A 24,867-nucleotide genomic window follows, 5' to 3' on the forward strand; every position below is an offset into this window, starting at 1 on the left:
TTTTTTTTTTTTTTTTTTTTTTTTTTTGAGACGGAGTCTTGCTCTGTCGCCCAGGCTGGGGTGCAGTGGCCGGATCTCAGCTCACTGCAAGCTCCACCTCCCGGGTTTACGCCATTCTCCTGCCTCAGCCTCCCGAGTAGCTGGGACTACAGGCGCCCGCCACCTCGCCTGGCTAGTTTTTTGTATTTTTTAGTAGAGATGGGGTTTCACCGTGTTAGCCAGGATGGTCTCGATCTCCTGACCTCGTGATCCACCCGTCTCGGCCTCCCAAAGTGCTGGGATTACAGGCTTGAGCCACCGCGCCCGGCCCATTCATTTTTCTTAAACAGAATGCTGCTTATTATTTTTCTTTAAACTGTACATTTAAATAATACACTTCTTGTTTACATGATATATGTATAAATGTCATTTTTTTTTTCTTTTTTTGAGACGGAGTTTCGCTCTTGTTGCCCAGGCTGGAGTGCAATGGCGCAATCTCAGTTCACCGCAACCTCCGCTTCCCGGGTTCAAGTGGTTCTCCTGCCTCAGCCTCCCAAGTAGCTGGGATTACAGGCATGTGCCATCATGCCCGGTTAATTTTGTATTTTTAACAGAGACGGGGTTTCTCCATGTTGGTCAGGCTGGTCTCGAACTCCCGACCTCAGGTGATCCGCCTGCCTCGGCCTCCCAAAGTGTTGGGATTACAGGTGTGAGCCAACGCGCCAGGCCCTGAATCAGATTTAAAAGAGGGCATTTCATTAAAAATTTTTTTGTTGTTGTTTGCTTTTGAGACAGAGTCTTGCTCTGTCGCCCAGGCTGCAGTGTACTGGCATGATCTCCGTTCACTGCAGCCTCCCAGGTTCAAGTGACTCTCCTGCCTCAGCCTCTCAGTAGTTGGGATTACAGGAATGCACTGCCACCACAGGAATGCGCCTAACTTTCATATTTTTATTATAGAGGGGGTTTTGCCATGTTGGCCAGGCTAGTCTTGAACTCCCGACCTCAGGTGATCCGCTTGCCTGGGCTCCCAAAGTGCTGGGCGTTAGCCACCGCACCCGGCTGAAAGAGGGCATTTCAGAATGAGGATCTAGCATAAGCACAGAGAAGGGGGAGCAATAAGAGGGAAACAGGGAGTAGGTCATTTTTGCAATAGCCTGTGATATTTGTAGGGCAGTATTGGTGGGGAATAATTAAGTAAAATTGGCTGGTGCTGTGGCTCATGCCTGTAATCCCAGCACTTTGGGAGGCCTGCCAGGAATTCAAGACCAACCTGGGCAACATAGCAAGACTCTGTCTCAACAAAAAGGTTAAAAAATTAGCTGGGGGCGCGATGTGGGGGCTCATGCCTGAAATCCCAGCACTTTGGAAGGCCGAGGCAGGTGGATTGCTTGAGCCCAGGAGTGGAGACCAGCCTGGGCAACATGGTGAAACCCTGGCTCTACAAAGAATACAAAAATTAGTCGGGCACAGTGGCATGTGCCTGTGGTCCCAGCTACTCAGGAGGCTAAGGTGGAAGGGTCACCTGAGCCAGGGAGGTGGAGGTTGCAGTGAGTCATGTGGTTTGTTGCACTGCACTCCAGCCTGGGCAACAGAGTGAGACCCTGTCTCAAACAATAAAAAAATAAAGTTGTGGCAGAATGTGGATATTCTTGGAAGCTGGAAGCTCCCAAGTGGTATTTGTAAACCTCACGTTGTAAATAACGGAGTCTTTGTGTCAGTTAGGCTTCCTTAGTTTTAGGAAACAAGAAATAATTATGGCTAACTCAAGTAAAAAGAGAAAGAGAAGAGAAAAAAGATGTGGAGATAGAGAGGGAGAGAGAGGAAAAGACGTAAGGAAGGAAGGGGGAAAGGAGAGAGGAGAGAGAAAGAGAGAAACAGACTGATTAGTGTATTGGATAGGTTACATAACCAAGTGACCAGTCAGGAACCCAGCAGCTCTGGGGAGCTCAATGTGATGCATTGACAAACACGCTCTTAAGAGCACTCGATTCCTGCTACCTTCTATTCGGTGGGTCTCCAGCCAAGATTCCAGGTCCCAGGAGAGTCTGACTGACCTAGTGTTTGTTTCCACCTTTGTGGCCTGGGTTCTGTGCTTGCAGCTCATTAGAATACAGGGAGCAGAGACAAGCAGGTAGTTTCCCAAAGGTAGGGATGCTGAGTAGATTTTTAATTAAGTATGGATTCTTCAGTAAACTATGCAACGGTTACTATGCAAAACCTAAGATTTCCCTTATTCAAATAAATTATCTTTCATATTAGACATCTAAATATGCACTAATTTAGTTAAACCCTTGGGTTCGTTGATCTCATCACACTGAGCTAACATTCTTGTTGCTGTTGTTTGCAGTGACCTGAAGTTTCTATCTTCACAATTGCTTTCCTCTCAAATAATTCCCAGATTTTAAATTTTTATTTTATTTTTTTTCTGGAGACGGAGTCTCGCTCTGTCGCCCAGGCTGGAGCGCAGTGGCGCGATCTCAGCTCACTTGCGCCTCTGCCTCCCGAGTTCAAGCGATTCTCCGGCCTCAGCCTTCCAACTAGCTGGGACTATAGGCGCGCGCCCCCACGCCCGGCTAATTTATTTCCCAGATTGATACCCATTGCTTCTGAGATGTATCCTTTGGAGAAGACTAAGGTCGCCTGGCAGAAAAAGATGAAAGAAACTAAGAAAATGATGACACTGAGAGAGGAGACTCGCGAACCAGCAAAGCGACCCCAATCCGCAATTCCCCCTTGGGTGGATCGATTACCAAGGCTTCCTGGCAGGCGCTCTCCAGGGCTGCCGACGTGAGCCGAACTGCACATTGGGAACTGTAGTTGAGCTGGGAAGGCCGAGAGGAGGGCGCCGCACACGCGTACAGGAGCCCCGGTCAACAAAGACGCGCCGTGCGCGCGCGCCCCGGAGAAAAACACGGGAAGACGTGCGCGTGCGCGGCCGCCGCTGGGAGCCACCAGGCGGCGGAGAGGACAGTGGCAGGAAGGGAGGGGCCCGAGCCACCGACTGCAGGAGGAGAAGGGGTTGTGCTCCTGGCCGAGGAAGGAGAAAGGGGCGGGGCCGGCGGGCAGCGCGCGGCGGTGCGGAGCCCCTGAGACCGGCGGGCACACGGGGGTCTGTGGCCCTCGCCGTCGCAGTGGCCGCCGCCGTCGCTTGGTTCCCATCGGTCTGCGGGAGGCGGGTTATGGCGGCGGCGGCAGTGAGAGCTGTGAATGAATTCTCCGGGTGGACGAGGGAAGAAGAAAGGCTCCGGCGGCGCCAGCAACCCGGTGCCTCCCAGGCCTCCGCCCCCTTGCCTGGCCTCCGCCCCTCCCGCCGCCGGGCCGGCCCCTCCGCCGGAGTCGCCGCATAAGCGGAACCTGTACTATTTCTCCTACCCGCTGTTTGTAGGCTTCGCGCTGCTGCGTTTGGTCGCCTTCCACCTGGGGCTCCTCTTCGTGTGGCTCTGCCAGCGCTTCTCCCGCGCCCTCATGGCAGCCAAGAGGAGCTCCGGGGCCGCGCCAGCACCGGCCTCGGCCCCGGCGCCGGTGCCGGGCGGCGAGGCCGAGCGCGTCCGAGTCTTCCACAAACAGGCCTTCGAGTACATCTCCATTGCCTTGCGCATCGATGAGGATGAGAAAGGTAACTAGGGGGCTGGGGGAGGGGGCGGCGACGCCGGGAAGAAGGCGGTGGGGTCGCCGGGGGAGGGCAACACCTGCGTCCCTTTCCAGCGGGAGGGAACGGTGCACCCCTGGAATTGATATGCCCTGGGAGACTGCGTTCCCGTAGGTCGGAGCCTCTATCTTCTAGTATTCTCAAAACCTCTCCCCTTTCAGGGCACCCTGGCTGTCGACTTTGTTTCAGACACCAGCCTTCCCCCACACTTGTGCATGACCCAAGTCACTGTGAGACACCCAGACGTGCAGATGACAGTGACAGTTGTCCTAGAGTGACCACACCGATCCTTTCTAGCACTGTGAACAGTGTGCGGCTTCCTCTGAGCCAAGGTTTCCAAAAGGTTTTGATATTGAAGAAGCAGTGCCTTGTTACTGGCATTTAATGAAAGCAGAGTACTGTAGTGTCAGAAAAAAAGAACAAATGGTGACAATTTTGAAAGAAATAGCTGCGTATAACTGCAGTTGAATTTGCATCATTTTAATCAAGATAATCATTTTATCAGTACAACGATTCCTCAATACTTTTTCAATGAAGTTATATTTAGCATAAAACTTTCCCCCTGGTTGCTTTGATTTTAATTAAAGCAGTATTCCAAAGTAGCCTTTAATCTCCAAGTTGAAATGTTTGAAGAATGAATTGCATAAACTTAAACATACCACTTTACAATAAAACCTAAAACAAATATGTATCTGAATGAAAGTAAGGATACTACATCTTTCGGTTTTCTTTTAAGCTAACCTTTTTTTTTTTTTTTTTTGAGACGGAGTCTTTCCCTGTCGCCCAGGCTGTAGTGCAATGGTGCAGTCTCGGCTCACTGCAACCTCCGACTCCCTGATTCAAGGGATTCTCCTGCCTCAGCCTCCTGAGTAGCTGGGATTACAGGCACGCACCACCACGCCCGGCTAATTTTTGTATTTTCAGTAGAGTCGGGATTTCACCATGTTGGCTAGGATGGTCTCCATCTCTTGACCTCGTGATCCGCTCGCCTCGGCCTCCCAAAGTGCTGATATTACAGGCATGAGCCACCGCACCTGGCGTTAAGCTAACTTTTTTTAGTATATGTGCCAGGCATTATGCCGTTAGCTTTGCATGTGTTATGTTTTCTCCTTTTTTAAAAAACAACCATCCCAGACCATGAAAGGTGTTATTTAATCCTCACAATAACCCTGTGAGATGAAGGTATTATTGGCATCAGCATTTTAGAGACGAAGAAAATGAGGCTCAAAAGATAAAGCAGATCATTCCAAACCTATGCTAATAGTTTTTTTTTTTTTTTTTTTTTTTTTTTTTTGAGACAGAGTCTCGCTCTGTCGCCCAGGCTGGAGTGCAGTGGCTGGATCTCAGCTCACTGCAAGCTCCGCCTCCCGGGTTCACGCCATTCTCCCGCCTCAGCCTCCCGAGTAACTGGGACTACAGGCGCCCGCCACCTCGCCCGGCTAGTTTTTTGTATTTTTTAGTAGAGACGGGGTTTCACCATGTTAGCCAGGATGGTCTCGATCTCCTGACCTCGTGATCCGCCCGTCTCGGCCTCCCAAAGTGCTGGGATTACAGGCTTGAGCCACTGCGCCTGGCCGAAACCTATGCTAATAGTTAATGAAATTTTTTTTATGGAAAGTAAGTGAAATTAGGAGAAGTCTTAACTTTTACAATTCTCCCCTTTTATCCTTACTTCCAGTATGCTGAGATCTTGCTTCTCCTTCTGCCAAAAAACCCACTTTTCTACCACACCTCAATTAGATACTCACTTGCATTGTGCATTAATGAAAACAGGAGCAATCTGCACTTCATTCATAGTGTCTCTCTCTACTACCAACTCCAAAAACTGTTCTAGAATTTCAGTTTTGTTGAAACCTATTTCCTTTGTGGGGCCTCGGAGTGGGAAGTAGGATATAAGGAAAGAGGCAGGTATTCGTTGTTTTGGACAGTAATGAAAGTGATGGTTAAGAGAGGTCAAGGAGGGAGTTAACATTTAAGAATACTATGTGTTTGTGGAAGGAAATTTTTTGTTAACTGCTCCATTCTTTTTTTTTTTTTGAGACAGAGTCTCGCTGTGTCACCCAGACTGGAGTGCAGTGGCGTGATCTCGGCTTACTGCAACCTCTGCCTTCCAGGTGCAAGCGATTCTCCTGCCTCAGTCTCCCGAGTAGCTGGAACCACAGGTGCACCCTACCACGGCTGGCTAATTTTTTGTATTTTTAGTGGAGATGGTATTTCACCATGTTGGCCAGACTGGTCACGAACTCCTGACCTCAGGTGATCTGCCTGCCTCAACCTCCCAAGTGCTTGGATTACAAGTGTCAGCCACTGTGCCTGCCCAGCAAGCTCCATTCTTTATCACCTCTTAAGAACATCCAGGATCCCTTGGGGAGAATGAAAACAGTTGCAGGCCGGGCGCGGTGGCTCAAGCCTGTAATCCCAGCACTTTGGGAGGCCGAGATGGGCGGATCACGAGGTCAGGAGATCGAGACCATCCTGGCTAACACGGTGAAACCCCGTCTCTACTAAAAATACAAAAACTAGCCGGGCGAGGTGGCAGGCGCCTGTAGTCCCAGCTACTCGGGAGGCTGAGGCCGGAGAATGGCGTGAACCCAGGAGGCGGAGCTTGCAGTGAGCTGAGATCCGGCCACTGCACTCCAGCCTGGGCTACAGAGCGAGACTCCGTCTCAAAAAAAAAAAAAAAAAAAAAAAAAAAAATAAAATAAAATAAAATAAAATAAAANGGAGGCGGAGCTTGCAGTGAGCTGAGATCCGGCCACTGCACTCCAGCCTGGGCTACAGAGCGAGACTCCGTCTAAAAAAAAAAAAAAAAAAAGAAAACAGTTGCAAAGTTTTAGAATAGAGGAGCATGTTTAAGAGTAGATCATATTTTGGGCCAGGCACGGTGGCTCCCGCCTGTAATCCCAACACTTTGGGAGGCCAAGGCGGGTGGATCACGAGGTCAAGAGTTCGAGACCATCCTGACCAACATGGTGAAATCTCATCTCTACTAACAATACAAAAATTAGCCGGGTGTGGTGACACATGCCTGTAGTCCCAGCTACTCGGGAGGCTGAGGTGGGAGAATTGCTTGAACCTGGAAGGCAGAGGTTGCAGTGAGCCGAGATCATGCCACTACACTCCAGCCTGGGTGGCAGAGCAAGACTCCATCTTGAAAAACAAGAGTAGATAATTTTTTGCTGGGCACGGTGGCTCATGCCTGTAATTCCAGCACTTTGGGAGGCCGAAGTGGGTGGATCACTTGAGCCCAGGAGTTAGAGACCAGCCTGGGCAACATAGTGAAACCCTGTCTCTATGAAAAATACAAAAACTAGCTGGGCGCAGTGGCACATGCGTGTAGTCCCAGCTACTTGGGGGACTGAGGTAGGAGGATCACTTGAGCTCAGGTTGTTCAGGGTGCAATGAGCTGAGATTGTGCAACTGCACTCCGAACTGGGTTGACAGAGTAAGACTCCGTCTCCAAAAAAAAAAAACTTGTTATTTTGTTTTTTTGTTCGCGTGTGTGTGTGTGTGTGTGTGTGTGTGTGTGTGTGTGTTTTAATTGAGACAGAGTCTCACTCTGTTGCCTAGGCTGGAGTGCAGTGGCGTGATCTCGGCTCACTGCAAGCTCCGCCTCCCGAGTTCACGCCGTTCTCCTGCCTCGGCCTCCCGAGTCGCTGGGACTACAGGTGCCTGCCACCATGCCCAGCTAATTTTTTGTATTTTTTTAGTAGATATGGGGTTTCACCGTGTTAGCCAGGATGGTCTTGATCTCCAGACCTCGTGATCCGCCCGCCTCGGACTCCCAAAGTGCTGGGATTACAGGCGGGAGCCACCATGCTCAGCCATTAATTGTTGTATTTAGGAAGAGAATGTCAGAACATGCAAGGAAATTTTATTTATTTGTTTGTTTGTTTATTTATTTTTGAGACGGAGCCTCGCTCTGTTGCCCAGGCTGGAGTGCAATGGTATGATCTTGGCTCACTGCAACCTCTGCCTCCTGGATTCAGGCAATTCTCCTGCCTCAGCCTCTGGAGCAGCTGGGATTACAGGTGTACGCCACCACACCCAGCTAATTTTATTTTATTTTATTTTTTTTTGAGATGGAGTCTCGCTGTGTCACTCAGGCTGGAGTGCAGTGGCGCTATCTCGGCTCACTGCAAGCTCCATCTCCTGGGTTCACACCATTCTCCTGCCTCAGCCTCCTGAGTAGCTGGGACTATAGGCGCCTGCCACCACGCCTGGCTAATTTTTTGTATTTTTTTTATAGAGACGGGGTTTCACGGTGTTAGCCAGGATGGTCTTGATCTCCCGACCTCGTGATCCACCCACCTCGGCCTCCCAAAGTGCTGGGATTACAGGCATGAGCCATCGTGCCCTGCCAATTTTTGTATTTTTAATAGAGACAGAGTTCCACCATGTTGGCCAGGCTGATTTTGAACTCCTGACCTCAAGTGAACCTCCCTCCCTGGCCTGCCAAAGTGCTGGGATTACAGGCGTGAGCCGCTGTGCCCGGCTACAAGGATATTTTAGTTAACACTGTTGGTTGATGGGAGTTGGGAGGTAGGATAAAAGGAGAAATTAAGGAAAACCTAGGCATGAAAAATAAAAGACCCTGAGGTCTTAGATTTGAAGAAATAGCAGTTCCATGTGAGGAATAAGTGGAAGAAATAGAATTCAGACCTCAGGTTTCAGGCTGGTGACTTAAATCTTTGAGTATCACATGTATGAATATATCTGTTATACTTAAATTCTCGTGAACATTTTTATTTTTCAGTTGGCTATATTAAATATTTAAAAATATTTAATTTATTTTAGAGACAACGTTTCACTCTCTTACCCAAGCTGGAGTGGAATGTGATTATAGCTCACTGCAGCCTCAAGGCTCACTCCTAGGCTCAAGTGATCCTCCTTTTTTTTTTTCTTTTTTTGCTAGAGGTAGGATCTTGTTATGTTGGCCAAGCTGGAGAAATTTCAACAATATTTTCGGTGATCTGTGTAATGCATATTTCATACTCTTTCTACTGATAATGTTTCTGTTCACAACTTTTTCTTTGTATTTTGATTTCTAATGTGGACATCAGAATGGGCTGTTGATAGCTTTTTTGAGACAGTCTCGCTTCTTCACCCAGGCTGGAGTGCAGTGGCGCGATCTCAGCTCACTGCAACCTCCACCTCCCAGGTTCAAGCAATTCTCCTGCCTCAGCCACCCCAGTAACTGGGATTACAGGCATGTGCCACCCCACACCCAGCCAATTTTTGTATTTTTAGTAGAGACGACATTTCACCTTGTTGGCCAGGCTGTTCTCGAACTCCTGGCCTCAAGTGATCTGCCCGCCTCGGCCTCCCCAACTGCTAGAATTACAGGTGTGAGCCACTGCGCCCAGCCTGACAGGTCTTTAGTTTGATTTTAGTTCAACAACTGATGATATAATATGCAAATTAAATTAGTTCAGACTGAAGCAGATTAGTTACAGATTCATTTTCCTTTAAAAATGAAGTAAAACTTTAGCCAGGTGTGGTGGTGGGCGTGCATAATCCCAGCTACTTGAGAGGGTGAGGCAGGAGAATCACTTGAACCCAGGAGGTGGAGGTTGCAGTGAGCTGAGATCTCACCATTGCACTCCTGCCTGGGTGAGAAGAGTGAGACTCCATCAAAAATAAAAGGCTGAGCGTTGTGGCTCAAGCTGGGTGCAGTGGCCCGTGCCTGTAATCCCAGCACTTTGGGAGGCCAAGGTGGGCGGATCACTTGAGGTCAGGAGTTTGCGACCAGCCTGGCCAACATATTAGTGAAACCCCGTCTCTACTAAAAATACAAAAATTATCTGGGCATAGTGGTGCACGCCTGTAGTCCCAGGTACTTGGGATGCTGAGGCAGGACAATTGCTTGAACCCAGGAGGCGGAGGTTGCAGTGGGCCAAGATCATGCCACTGCACTGCAGTCTGGGCGACAGAGCAAGACTCCATCTCTCAAAAAAAAAAAAAAAAAGAAAAATGAGTTTATAATTATTATGGTTCTTTTCTATCTTAAATCTTTTCTTTAGGAGATTGAACATTTTTGTACTTTAGTCTTAATCCAGTGGTTGAAAGAGAGTGCGCATTTGAAGCCTGCCTCTTGGCTGTCCTTGACAACTCAAACCTTAGTTCCAAGAGAATTTAATTATTTGTCTTTCTCACTGCTTCAAAATATATATGATCAAATAGAAATGAGTTGAGTAGGCAGTGTCTTCAAAAGTTTCCTAACTCTGTGGTTAACTATTAAGGAGCTGGTAATATCATGCACTGCCATTCCCTTGGCAACATGACTTATCTTTTTTTTTTTTTTTTTTTTTTTTTGAGACAGAGTCTCGCTCAGTCGCCCAGGCTGGAGTGCAGTGGCCAGATCTCGGCTCACTGCAAGCTCCGCCTCCCGGGTTCACGCCATTCTCCTGCCTCAGCCTCCCGAGTAGCTGGGACTACAGGCGCCCGCCACCTCGCCCGGCTAGTTTTTTGTATTTTTTAGTAGAGACGGGGTTTCACCGGGTTAGCCAGGATGGTCTCGATCTCCTGACCTTGTGATCCGCCCGTCTCGGCCTCCCAAAGTGCTGGGATTACAGGCTTGAGCCACCGCGCCCGGCCTCATGACTTATCTTTTTTTTTTGATATGGAGTCTCTATCACTTCTTGGCCTTTTGGCTAAGATCAAGTGAGACGGAGTCTCGCTATGTCGCCCAGGCTGGAGTGCAGTGGCGTGATCTCGTGTCACTGCAGGCTCCTCCTCCTAGGTTCACACCATTCTCCTGCCTCAGCCTCCCGAGTAGCTGGGACTACAGGTGCCCGCCATCATGCCTGGCTAATTTTCTTTGTATTTTTTAGTGGAGACAGGGTTTCACCATGTTAGCCAGGACAGTCTTGATTTCCTGACCTCATGATCCACCTGCCTCGGTCTCCCAAAGTGTTGGGATTACAAGCGTGAGCAACTGTGCCCGGCCGACTTATCTAATTTAACTGAAAGCCAATTTATTTGATTGATGAAATGGCGTATTTCAAATTGTAGTAGTGTTAATTGAAACATTTGGTACCTTGAAACAATAAATGCCAAATTAAATATCATTTTAATGAAATAGTGTATAAATGTGGTTTATATGGTGACTATGTTTATTCTGAATTCTTACGGCATACTCAAATTTTTTTTTTTTTTTTAAATGAAGTCTCGTTCTGTCACCCAGGCTGGAGTGCAGTGGTGCAATCTTGGCTCACTGTAACCTCCACCACCCGGGTTCAAGTGATTCTCCTGCCTCAGTCTTCTGAATAGCTGGTACTACAGGCGTGCACCACCACACCTGGCTAATATTTTTGTATTTTTGGGAGAGACAGAGTTTCACCATGTTGGTCAGGCTGATCTCGAACTCCTGACCTGAAGTGATCTTCCTGCCTCAGCCTCCCAAAGTGCTGGGATTATAGGTATGACCTACTGCACCCAGCCCATACTCAAATTTGACAGTAAATTTTCATAAAGGCCTTAATTTGTCTGAAACCAAACTATTTCAAGAGAGAGAAATAGCACAGCAAATTCTATTGACTTAATAGAAGGATATGTGAAGTCTATTTATTAAAGCAAATATTTATTGGATGCCAGTTAATTTGTACAGCTCTGCATTTGAGATGATATTTGAGAAATATTTACTTCCTCTCCAGTGAGATGTGTTAAAACATTTGTTATGTGATTAACAAATATGTGTACATACGCATATATGTACATACACATTTTGAGACAGGGCCTCACTCTGTTGTTCAGACTGGAGTGCAATGACACAATCTTAGTTCACTGCAGCTTCAGCCTCCCAGGCGCAATCAATCCACCCACCTCAGCCTCCCTGGTAGCTGGGTCTACAGATGCATACCACCATGCTTAGCTAATTAAAAAAATTTTTTTAGAGATGGGGATCTTGCCATGTTGACTAAGTTGGTAAATATTTTCTTTAATTGTCGAACTTCCTTGGAAGACTGAAAACCTGTGATAGCAATTTTGTATAAGGAGAAGCTGAAATTTAAAGAGTAGACTCACAGCAGAACCAAAAATAGAATTTAAGTGAATAGACTCAAAATATTGTACTTTTTACTTTATACTACAAGTTTTTATGTTGTAATGCTGGTAATGGGCTCCTTGGAATACTTGGAGGAAAAGAGAAGGTTGTATTAATAGTTCTTTGGATTAACTGGAACATGACCTAACATGTTCTGCCTGTCTCCTGTGGATAGACAAGCCTGAGATCTCCTGGGTAATACAATGGTGGAGGTTCTCTAGGTGTGGTTCGATTTCTCAAGTATGTAGGACTAAACAGAAAAGGCCTAGTATGTTATATGAATGAGAGCTGAAGTTTCTCAGGATATTGTAGGGCTAAAGGATCAGGCACCAAAGACAGAAATTGTCTAAATAAAATATTTTTCTATTCATTGTTTTAAAGGGCTAAAGGGTCAGGCATTAAAAACAGAAATTGTCTAAGTAAAATATTTTTCTATTCATAGTTTTAAGCTGTGTATATGCGCATGTGTGTATTTAAAATAACTGTCAATGAAGAGAGTCAAACTCTGTAAAATATTTGAAGAGATTTATTTTGAGCCAAATATGAGTGACCAGTGGCCTATGACACAGCCCCAGTAGATACTAAGAACATCTGTCCAAGGTGGTCAGGCTATAGCTCGATTTTATACACTTTAGGGAGACGTAAGATGTCAATTAAGCATGTAAGGTGTACATTGGTTCCATCTGGAAAGGCAGGAAAACTGGAATTTGGGGAGGCTTCCACGTCATAGGCAGATTCAAAGATTTTCTGATGAGCAGTTGGTCAAAAGAGCTTATCTAAAGTCCTGGAATCCATAGAAGGGAGTGTCTGGGTTAAAATAATGGGTTGTGGATACCGAGGTTCTTACTATACAGATGAAGCCTCCAGGTAGCAGGCTTCAGAGAGAATACATTGTAAATATTTCTTATGAGACTTTAAAAGGTGGCAGACTCTTAGTTAATCTTCTCCTGGTTCAGAGAAAAGACTTGGAAAGGAAAAGGATTCTCTACATAAATTTTCCCCACAAGAGACAGCTTTGCAGGGCCATTTCAGAATATGTCAAAGAAATATGATTTAGGGTAAAATACTTCAATTTCTTTCATGGCATACTATCTGACATGTGATACTGTACTAGAGTTAGGCTGGGAATTTGGCGTCTTACTGCTCCAAAACATCTTAATATCTCTGTTTGAATGTTTTTTTTTTTTTTTTTTTTTTTTTTTTTTGAGACGGAGTCTCGCTCTGTCGCCCAGGCTGGAGTACAGTGGCCGGATCTCAGCTCACTGCAAGCTCCGCCTCCCGGGTTTATGCCATTCTCCTGCCTCAGCCTCCCGAGTAGCCGGGACTACAGGCGCCCGCCACCTCGCCCGGCTAGTTTTTTGTATTTTTTAGTAGAGACGGGGTTTCACCGTGTTAGCCAGGATGGTCTCGATCTCCTGACCTCGTGATCCGCCCGTCTCGGCCTCCCAAAGTGCTGGGATTACAGGCTTGAGCCACCGCGCCCGGCCCTCTGTTTGAATGTTAATGCTGATCAGTTGTCCCTGAATTCCAAAGGGAAGAGGGTATAATGAGTCATGTCCAACCCCCACTTCTCATCATAGCCTGAACTAGTTTTTTAGGTTAACTTTGGAATGCCCTGGGCAGGGAAGGGTCTATCAGTCGGTTGGGGGTCTTAGAATTTTATTTTTGGCTTTTAGGTTTGTAGAAAATTAATGAAAATTGTCGTATTTCATAGTTCTATATAATTCAATATTGTGCTTTATTTAAAACTCACATATAAAATAGCTGTCCATATCTGTTTTCAGAGGATGAGGATGGAGGGTAGAAATCAGAAGTGTCAGATTTGGTAATTTTCTTATACTAATGAAAACCTCTATACCTACCACTTTGAAAGGATTAATTTCAGACTTACTTTCTTGGGGCCTAATGATTCTACTTTAAAGTTTCTCTGATTAAGGAATAAGTCTGATAAATGGACATTCAGATTATATCATACTTTTCCAAAAGGTAACATTGCTTTTGATTAAATATGCAATAAACATTTCACATTTTTTCTCAAGAATATTTACTGGCATCTGCACTAAAGACACAAAGAAGTGCCGGGCGTGGTGACTCACGCCTGTGACCCCAGCACTTTGGGAGGCTGAGGCGGGCGGATCACGAGGTCAGGAGATCGAGACTATCCTGGCTAACGCGGTGAAACCCCGTCTCTACTAAAAATACAAAAAGTTAGTCGGGCATGGTGGTGCGCGCCTGTAGTCCCAGCTACTCGGAGGCTGAGGTAGGAGAATGGCGTGAACCCGGGAGGCAGAGCTTGCAGTGAGCCGAGATCACGCCACTGCACTCCAGCCTGGGCGACAAAGCAAGACTCCATCTCAAAAAAAAAAAAAAAAAACACACACAGAAAAGCAGCCACTGTTAAGGACTTTATCCCTTGTTCTGTTTTTAGCTGGTTTGTTGTTGTTGTTGTTGTATTTTTCCTAATGTTGAATACAGTTAAATCCTGTTAAACTGGATTCCCAATATTATTGTTAGTTGTCCGGGTGACTATTAAGAATAGTTAGTAAATGGGTATTGAATCATTTTATTTATTTATTTATTTATTTATTTTTTGAGACGGAGTCTCGCTCTGTCGCCCAGGCTGGAGTGCAGTGGCGCGATCTCAGCTCACTGCAAGCTCCGCCTCCCGGGTTTACGCCATTCTCCTGCCTCAGCCTCCCAAGTAGCTGGGACTACAGGCGCCGCCACCTCGCCCGGCTAGTTTTTTGTATTTTTGTAGAGACGGGGTTTCACCGTGTTAGCCAGGATGGTCTCGATCTCCTGACCTCATGATCCGCCCGTCTCGGCCTCCCAAAGTGCTGGGATTACAGGCTTGAGCCACCGTGCCCGGCCTCATTTTATTTTTTTAGTAGTGATGGGGTTTCGCTAATTTGGCCAGGTTGGTCTCAAACTCCTGGCCTCAAGTGATCTGCCTGCCTTGGTCTCTCAAAGTGTTAGGATTACAGGTGTGAGCCTCTGCACCAGGCTGGATATTGAATTATTGAAGAAGGATGTTCCTGCCTCTTTTCTGATATCTTACTGTCTCTGTTCCACCCAGTAGTAGTCGGGTTTTTGACATCTGGCAAAGTATAGATTGTCTGCTCTTCTATATTAGTTTTCTTCACTCTTTTTTTTTTTTTTTTTAATTTCTTTAAAGCAAAATAGAGAAAGGGTCTTGCTGTACTGCCCAGGCTGGTCTTGAACTCCTGAGCTCAAGCAGTCCTCCCACCTCACCCCCCAAAGTGCTGGGATTGCAAGCATGAGCCACCGTGCCTGGCCAGTTTTCTTCAGTCTTGACCTATAATAGTCCTGCCAAGCCAGTGAAGCTGTTAATATGCTTATGTAGCCTTTTTTTTCTTTTGTTTGTGAATTATTAACAATTGCTGATCTTAGACATCCTATACAATAAAATGTCTTTGAACACAGTCATATCTCAGCAGCTCATTCTAGTTAATGAGGAAAGAAAAATGTCAAAATCTGTGATTTTCTTAGAGGTTATTAAATGTCTTACAACTGTATAGATAATCTGTAGACATGCTGTACTCACTTACATAACTTTTCTGCTCTTCTGCAGAGGGAGAGAATTAACTTCGTAAGTGGGCTTTGTCAATGCCCTCATCAATGATCTCCAGGAACAAACCTATCTATGGTTGAGCAAGTGGGGTTTATTACTCACTGTAGCCAGGGAGAACACACATATATAATAACCATGGTACATCATAGTAAAAGGGTGTTAGAAAGATCTTACAGGATTTGGGCTCATTTATTTGGTGATTTTAAGGAGGGTTTAAGGAAGCAGGGTTTTTCTCTGAATTGGATGCTACCAGGAGCTGGGAATAATTCTATGAATAAATATCATAAAACCTATCTAGAAGAAGACAGAGTGAGGTCTAAAGCTGTAGTGGTTAAAAAGCAGAGGTCACTCATTAGCTGGAAGAGGGAAATGTTTGGTATTTCAGACAGTGTTCAGTGTTCATGTTTTGTCTGTGTTTAGACATAATCGTAGAGTGGTCTTGTTGCACCGTGCTCACAGAGTGACCTTATTTCATGTTGATATTCTTTAAGTGCCAGGTCAAATACCAAGGTTTAGCTGATAGTAGTAGGCCAGCTCCTGGATGTAATAAGCTGCTTTTCTCTTTCTCAGCTTTTTTTTTGTTTTTTTGGAAATAGAGTCTGCCTCTGTCACTCAGGCTAGAGTGCAGTGGGGCAATCTCGGCTCACTGCAACCTCTGCCTCCCGGATTCAGGCGACTCTCCTGCCTCAGTCTCCCAACTAGCTGGAATTACAGGCGCACGTCACCACACTCGGCTAATTTTTGTATTTTTAGTAGAGACGGAGTTTCGCCGTGTTGGACAGGCTGGTCTCGAACTCCGGACCTCAAGCAATCCACCCGCCTCAGCCTCCCATAGTGCTAGGATTACAGGCATGAGCCATTCCTCCTGGCGTCTTTCTCAGCTTTGAGGGTCAAATGTTACCCTTTTTGAATTGTGGGACTTCTTATCAAAATTGACATTTAAGTCCTGACCATGTAGGATCTTGGGCAAGTTACTTAACTACATATGCTGAGATGTTTTTTAAATGCTTAGTGCTTGCACATAATAGGTCCTCAGTAAACGGGAACACAGATCCTCGTGTGATCTGCCTGCCTCGGCCTCCCAAAGTGCTAGGATTATAGGCATGAGTTGCTGCACCTGGCCACAAAAATTTTTTGAGGAAGATAAATAAGATGACATTCTTAAGGTTCAAAGAAAATGTCAAAAACTAGAATGATGTCTTTACATAGGGTTTAAAACTTTCCAAATTAACAGGGAAAATAATTCTTTACCTTGGAAATAAATGTTTAAGTTTGATAGTGAAAGCAAATATGATCTTTTTACTAAATGTTTTATTAAATTTTTTTTCTTGTAGACACAGGACCCTACTATATTACCCAGGCTGGTCTTAAATGCCTGTCCTCAAGCAATCCTCCCACCTCAGTCTTTCAAAGTGCTGGGACTACAGACATGAGCCATCACACAGGGTCTTTTTAACCAAATTATAGTAGAAAGCACTCTTTCTGTAATAGTAAACTATGAGAGAATTAATCAGGGGCTGTTAGTAATTCATCCCTGAATTAATCGGTGATTATAATGCTTTGTGGTCCATGTAGTTTGCTGGGGATTAGCACACCATGAAAGTCTACCATGAGATTTTTTTTTTTTTTTCTTTGAGAACAGGGGCCATAATCAGTAGTCCTTAATGAAATGGACCATTCTGATTTCAATATATATTGCCTAGGTTGGACTTGAACTCCTGGGCTTAAGTGATCTTCCCACTTCAGACTCTCAAACAGCTGGGACTATAGGTGTGTGCCACCATACCTGGCTTAATTGGGATTTTTTTTTTTTTTTTGAGATGGAGTCTTGCTCTGTCACCCAGGCTAGAGTGCAGTGGCACAATCTTGGCTCACTGCAACCTCTGCCTCCCAGGTTCAAGTGATTCTCCTGCCTCAGCCTCCCGAGTAGCTGGGATTACAGGCGCCTGCCACCGTGCCCTGCTAATTTTTGTATTTTTAGTAGAGACGGGGTTTCACCATCTTGGCCAGGCTGGTCTTAAACTCCTGACCTCATGATCCACCCACCTCAGGTTCCCAAAGTGCTGGGATTACCAGGCATGAGCCACTGCACCCAGCCTTAATTGAGATTTTTAGATATCTGTTACTCTGCTAATTTTGTCACTTGCAAGTTGCCATCAGAAAATTGTTGTAGGAAAATGGCTATATTTGTTCCATTCCAAGGAACACAAACTTAAGGATTAAGTTTGTGTGAGAATACTTAAGGATTAAATAGGTAAGTAAAGCTAGTGGGCTTTATGTAACATAAATGAGCAAATATCAGGAATATACAACTGTGCACACAATTCGGGGGAAGGATGATTTAAATTAACAAATTTACTAAGTATAATAAAGATACTAAAAATAGTATTTCCATACTACTTTATTACTTAAAGTAATAAAGTATCATCATATACCCTATTTTGTTTGATTTTTGCCACAACTCAGAGTTAGGTAAAAGAAATATTTTCTTTTCAGGTAAGGAGTCTGAAGCCCAGACAGATTAACTGACTTTTCCAAAGTCGTATTGCTATTAAATGATGGAACAAAGACTTAAATCATTGCCTTCTAACTCACATACTTGCAAACACATATCCTCTCACTCTACCCCAAGCTACCCATGTTTTGACCCTTCTTGTGGCAATCTGGGTCTCACTAATATGTGAAAGAAAATATACAGTAGATAATTTGCAAGTTAATCTGTTATGCTTCTCTCTTCTCTCTATTTAAAGATGAATATTAGCATTTCTGTTGTTTCTACAGTAACACATACTAAAAATAATGCAGTCCAGGTGCAGTGGGTCACACTTGTAATCCCAGCACTTTCGGAAGTTGAGGCGGGAGGATCACTTGAAGCTGGGAGTTCGAGACTAGCCTGGGTATGCAAGACCCCATTTCTTTTTTCACTGTAACCTTCACCTCCCAGGTTCAAGCGATTCTCGTGCCTCAGCCTTCTGAGTAGCTTGGGATTACAGGCATGTGCCACCATATCTGGCTAATTTTTCTATTTTTTGGTAGAGATGGGATTTCACCAAGGTGGCCAGGCTGGTCTTGAACGCCTAGTCTCAAGTGATATACCCGTCTCAGCCTCCCAAAGTGCTAGAATTACAGGTGTGGACCACCGTGCCTGGCCCCATTTCTGCAAACAATTAAAAAATATTAGCCCAGTGTAGTGGTGCATGTCTCTAGTCCCAGCTACTCAGAACGCTGAAGTGAAAGGATTGCTTGAGCCCAGAATTTCAAGGTTTCAGTGAGCTATGATGATGGCACTGCACTCCAGGTTGGGTGACAGTGAGACCCTGTCTCTAAAAAATAAAGTAAAATAGTGCACAAGTATAGAAGGTGAAAATCTTCCTTAACCTTGCCGTAAGGGAAATGGTTACTGATAAGTTTCTTAACTTTTTGTACTTATATAAACATAAATATTCATCAGAGAAAAAATATGCAAAACAATTTGCAATCTTTTTCACTTACCATATTTTGGAATTTTTTTCATTTCAATATATTTGATCTTCCTTGTATTTTTTCAGTTTGTTTGTTTTTGTCACCCAGGTTGGAGTGAAGTGGTAAGAACATGGCTCATTGCAGCCTCAATCTCCTGCTCCCATTCAGCCCCTCAAGTAGCTGGGACTACAGGTGCATGTCACCACACCTGGTTAGTTTTTATTTTGGTATAGACGGGGTTTCACCATGTTGCGCGGCTGATCTTGAACTCCTGGGCTCAAGTGGCCCGCCCACCTCAGCCTCCCGAAGTGTTGAGATTACAGGTGTGAACCACCATGCTCTACCTCTCTACAATCTGCAAAACCTCATAAGTGGTTAATAGAGGAATATAGTAAAGCAAAGGGGGATATCACTGATTAGAATTGTGTTTTTTAGGCTGGGTGTGGTGGCTCATGCCTGTAATCCCAACATTTTGGGAGGCTGAAGTGGGAGTATCACTTCAGCCCGGGAATTCAGGACCAGCCTGGGCAATATAGTGAGACCCCGTCTTTAAAAAAGGAATTAGCCAGGTGTGATGGTGCTCACCTGTGGTCCCAGCTATTCAAGAGGCTGAGGTGGGAGAATCGCTTAAGCCTGGGAGGCAGAGGTTGCAGTGAGATCATACCACTGCTCTCTAGCACGGGTGACAGAGCGAGACCCATTCTAAAAAAAAAAAAAGTGTTTTTTTTGTTTTTTTCCAACTCACGTACACCCACTACCCCACGCCCGCCTTTTTTTTTCTGACGTTGGGTCTTGCTCTGTCACCCAGGCTAGAGTGCAGTAGTACAATCTCGACTCGCTGCAGCCTCCTCTTCCTGGACTCAAGCAGTCCTCCCACCTCAGCCTCCCAAGTAGCTGGGACCACAGGCTTGCGCCACCATGCCCGGCTAATTTTTATATTTTTTGTAGAGATGGGGTTTCACCCTGTGGTTCACCATCTCTAACTCCTGGGCGCGGTCAGTCCACTCAACTTGGCGTGAGCCACTGTGTGTGGCCCACGTTTTTTATTAATGGGTGTTTGGATTGTTTCCATCTATTGTGAATAATGTGGCTGTGAACATTGGTGTAAACATCTGTTTGAGTCCTGGGTTTCAGTACTTTTGAATATATACCTAGGAGTAGAATTACTGGATTGTACAGTAACTTTGTTTTTACATTTTTGAAGAACTGCCAAACTGTTTTCCATAGGGGCTGCACCATTTCGCGTTCCCACCAGCAGTGTAAAATGGTTCCAATTTCTCCACATTTGTTATTTTTCATTTTTTAAAATAATAGTCATCCTAAAGGGTACGAAGTGGTATCTCGTTATGATTTTGATTTGCATTTTTCTAGTGACTTACGATGTTGAGCATTTTGTCATGTACTTATGTACCATTTGTGTATCTTCTTTGGAAAAATGTCTATTAATGTTCTTTTCCCATTTTTTAAATTGGGTTGTTTTTATGTTTATCAATTTTGTAAACATTTTAAGCTCTGCATCATAACTGCTCAACCCTGTCATATGGTGAGTTTGACCTAGTAAAACTTTATGTACAAAAATATGCCGCTTACTAGATTTAATCTTGGTCCGTAATTTGCTAAGGCATGCCTTAGATAATGTAGTTACACTGTTGGCTAATAATTTAAACTACAAGTGGTTGTTTCTGCCACCCAAATTCTTCCTTGATTTGATGTAGTCTCGGTTGAATTTGAGTATTACTCGGGGTCATAGAGTTAAAAGAGAAATGTGTGGGAGAAACTAGGAACTGTTGGGAGCTAACGTTAAAGGATTTTGGAGGCCTTTTTTGCACTGGAGACCACAGGAAGATTTGATTTTCTGCTATAAATGTATCTAAAGGGTAATCAGTGTAAGTTATGGGCTGTAGTTTGCCAACCCCTACATTAAGAGATTGAAATAATTTGAATATGTGTTTCAGTTCTTTACGGTCTGGCTCAGTTCTTTTTTTTAGTTAATTAATTAATTTTTTTTTGAGATGGAATCTCACTGTGTTGCCCAAGCTGCAGTGCAGTGGCACGATCCCAGCTCATTGCAACCTCTGCCTCCTGGGTTCAAGTGATTCTCCTGCCTCAGCCTCCAGAGTAGCTAGGACTACAGGCACATGCCACCACACCTGGCTAATTTTTTTGTGTGTTTTTAGTAGAGATGGGGTTTCATGGTGTTAGCCAGGATGGTCTCGATCTTCTGACCTTGTGATCCGCGTGCCTCGGCCTCCCAAAGTGCTGGGATTCCAGGCGTGAGCCACTGCACCCGGCTGTGGCTCAGTTCTTAACTGTTCATTCATTCAGGGTCCCAGCCAAAATTTTTGCCACAGCTTCTCCTCCTGGGCATGCTCTGAAATTCACGTTTTTTCTGTTTTGTTCCATGAGTCTGCTAAAAGCTCTGCTTAGTTTCTCTACCACTTTGAGAGTTCGCAATCACTTCAAGTAGACGAGGTCAGGAGATTGAGACCATCCTGGCTAACATGGTGAAACCCCGTCTCTACTAAAAATACAAAAATTAGCTGGGCGTGGTGGCGTGTGCCTGTGGTCCCAGCTACTCAGGAGGCTGAGGCAGGAGAATCGCTTGAACCTGGGAGTCAGAGGTTGCAGTGAGCTGAGATCATACCATTGCACTCTGGCCTGGGTGACAGAGTGAGACTCTGTCTAAAAGAAAATAAATAAATAAAAAAGAAAAGAAAAGTGCTCCAAATGCTGGGCTCATCTCTGCTGGCTTCTCTCCTTTTTTTATTTTGATAATTTAAAAAATAATAATAATAACCATCTTAATGGGCTTGATATGGTCCCTCCTTTCTAAATTTTAGTAATTTTCATTGTGTTGGAAACTCACTAATCCCTTCAAACAGATGTTTTTAAAACTTTTTTTCCCTACTTCTCTCTTTTTTTTTTTTTTTTTTTTTTGAGATGGAGTTTTGCTCTCATTGCCCAGGCTGCAGTGCAATGGCTTGATCTCGGCTCACCGCAACCTCTGCCTCCTGGGTTCAAGTGATTCTCCTGCCTCAGCCTCCCGAGTAGCTGGGGTTACAGGCATGTGCCACCATACCCAGCTAATTTTTGTATTTTTAGTAGAGACGGGGTTTCTTCATGTTGGTCAGGCTGGTCTTGAACTCCCAACCTTGGGTGATCCACCCACCTCGGCCTTGCAAAGTGCTGGGACTACAGGCGTGAGCCACTGCGCCCAGCCTTTTTTTTTTTGAGGCAGAGTCTCCCTCTGTCACCTAGGCTGGAGTGCAATGGCACGATCTCCGCTCACTGCAACCTGTGCCTCCTGGGTTAAGCAAGTCTCCTGCCTCAGCCTCCCAAATAGCTGGGATTACAGGCGCCTACCACCAAGCCCAGCTAATTTTTGTATTTTTAGTAGAGATTAGGTTTCACCATGTTGGCCAGGCTGGTCTTGAACTCCTGACCGCAGGTGATCCGCCTGCCTCAACCTCCCAGAGTGCTGGGATTACAGGCGTGAGCCACTGCGCCTGGCTCTAGCTCTCTTCTAATCTTACTGTGGTAATCAGAATTTTAGTTCTGATGTTATAATCCAAGCCCAGATGGATATTCTTATACATTAAATGTTAGAATATCATGCTTTTTAAAAATCAGATCTGCAGGGCACGGCGGCTCACGCCTGTAATCTCCAGCACTTTGGAAGGCCGAGGCGGGTGGATCACCTGAGATCGGGAGTTCTAGACCAGCCTGATCAACATGGAGAAACCTGTCTCTACTAAAAATACAAAATTAGCCAGGCATGGTGGCACGTGCCTTTAATCCCAGCTACTTGGGAGGCTGAGGCAGGAGAATTGCTTGAACCCATGAGGCGGAGGTTGTGGTGAGCTGCGATTGCGCCATTGCACTCCAGCCCGCCACCACGCCCAGCTAATTTTTGTATTTTTTTAGTAGAGATAGGGTTTCACCATGTTGGCCAGGCTGGTCTTGAACTCCTGACCTCAAGTGATCCGCCCTCCTTGGCCTCCCGAAGTGCTGGGATTACAGGTGTGAGCCACCATGCCCATCCTCCTGTTTTTAACTCTTATAAATAAAGGTACTATAAATTCATGTACAGGTCTTGGAAGTTTGTATTTTTCCGGGTAAATATGTAGAAGAAGGGATTGTTGACTTATATGGTAAATATATGTTTAATATAATAAGAAACTACCAAACTCTTTTTCCAACTGGGTGCCATTTTTTTCCTACCAGCAAACATATGAAAGGTCCATTATCCTTTATCTTGTAGTATTTTGGTATTTTTATGTTCTTTTCTTTTTTTTGTCGTTCAAAATTGGGTGCATTGTTGTATCTTGTGGTTTTAATTTGTGCTTCCCTAACAACTAATGATGTTGAGCATCTTTTTATACTCCTATTTGCCAATTATCTCTCAATTATTTGGCAAAACTTATATTTGACTCTACCTACTATATATATATATATTTTTTAATTATTTATTTATTAATTGTTTTGAGATGAAGTCATGCTCTGTTGACCAGGCTGGATGCAGTGGCATGATCTTGGCTCACTGAAACCTCTGCCTCTCGGGTTCAAGTGATTCTTCTGCCTCAGCCTCCCAAGTAGCTAGGACTGTAGACTCATGCCCCCATGCCTGGCTAATTTTTGTATTTTTAGTAGAGGTAGAGCTTCACCATGTTTTCCAGGCTGGTCTTCATCTCCTGACCACAGGTGATCCACCCGCCTGGGCCTCCCAAAAGTGCTAGAATTACAAGCATGACCCACTGTGCCTAGCTGGAATAAGTAATCTTAAAAAGCAGTTTGTGGATTTCTGGTGAATAGAGAAAATATGACAAACTATGACTCATTACTTTTATTTCCTTTTATTTATTTTTTTTTTTGAGACAGAGTCTCGCTCTGTTGCCCAGGCTGGAGTATAGTGGCGCAGTCTTGGCTCACTGTAAGCTCCACCTCCCGGGTTCACACCATTCTCCTGCCTCAGCCTCCTTAGTAGCTAGGGCTACAGGCACCCGCCACCATGCCTGGCTAATTTGGTTTTTGTATTTTTAGTAGAGACAGGGTTTTACCTTGTTAGCCAGGATGGTCTCTATCTCCTGACCTCATGATCCGCCCGCCTCAGCCTCCTAAAGTGCTGGGATTACAGGCGTGAGCCACCGTGCCCGGCCTACTTTTATTTCTTAAGTATGTATCTTAAACTGGTCCATTAGGGGAAGCAGGTATACATTAGGGGACAGGTAGAAGAATGTTACAGCATTGTTTGAAACATTAAAAAACTTGAAACAACCTCAATATCTTAATAATAGAAAAAATGGTTGAGGCTGGGTGTGGTGGCTCATGCCTGTAATCCCGGCACTTTGGGAGGCTGGGGCGAGTGGATCACCTGAGGTCGGGAGTTTGAGTCCAGCCTGCCGAACATGGCGAAACCCCATCTCTACTTAAAAATACAAAAAATTAGGCAGGTGTGGTGGCGTACACCTGTAATCCCAGCTACTTGGGAGGCTGAGGCACAAGCATCACTTGAGCCTAGGAAATGGAGGTTGTAGTGAGCCGAGATCATGCCACTGTACTCCAGCCTGGGCGATAGAGTGAGACTATCTCCAAAAAAAAAAAAAGAAAAGAAAAAATAGTTGAATAAATTATGAGTTACAGGATGATACAGGTTGGTGTACAGAAGTCAAAATGAATGAACCAGATCTCTATGTAGCAACATAGCTAGATCTCAAAAGAAACATAAATTTAAAAAATTACACTAATTTAGATAGGGACAATAAAAAACATATACTAGAAAGATATGCACTGAATTCTTGATACAGGTTTCTTAGAAGAGAAGGAGTAGCCGGGCACGGTGGCTTACGGTGGCCTGTAATCCCGGCACTTTGGGAGGCTGAGGCGGGCAGATCATGAGGTCAGGAGATCGAGACCATTCTGGCCAACATGGTGAAACCCTGTCTCTACTAAAAAAAAAATACAAAAATTAGCTGGGTGTGGTGGTGCATGCCTGTAATCCCAGCTACTCGGGAGGCTGAGGCAGGAGAATTGCTTGAACCAGAGAGTTGGAGGTTGCAGTAAGCTGAGATCGCGCCACTGCACTCCAGCCTGGCGACAGAGTGAGACTCTGTCTCAAAAAAAAAAAAAAAAAAAAAAAAAAAG

At 45.0% G+C, this 24,867-nt stretch overlaps 1 protein-coding gene across 4 annotated transcripts in view; it reads left to right on the top strand.

Annotated features, from left to right (window-relative positions):
* Positions 1 to 2,906: 2,906 nt before the first annotated feature.
* Positions 2,907 to 24,867, top strand: part of SPAST (spastin) — a 92,429-nt gene continuing 70,468 nt past the window's right edge. For all 4 annotated transcript variants that reach the window (XM_025354973.1, XM_025354975.1, XM_025354974.1 and 1 more), the window contains exon 1: positions 2,907 to 3,595. In XM_025354973.1, the coding sequence (XP_025210758.1) occupies positions 3,187 to 3,595 (409 nt within the window). In that variant the 5' untranslated portion in view covers positions 2,907 to 3,186. The remainder of the gene's footprint in view (positions 3,596 to 24,867) is intronic.

This window comes from Theropithecus gelada, chromosome 13 (genome assembly GCF_003255815.1).
Source record: "Theropithecus gelada isolate Dixy chromosome 13, Tgel_1.0, whole genome shotgun sequence".
Classification (NCBI taxonomy): domain Eukaryota; kingdom Metazoa; phylum Chordata; class Mammalia; order Primates; family Cercopithecidae; genus Theropithecus; species Theropithecus gelada.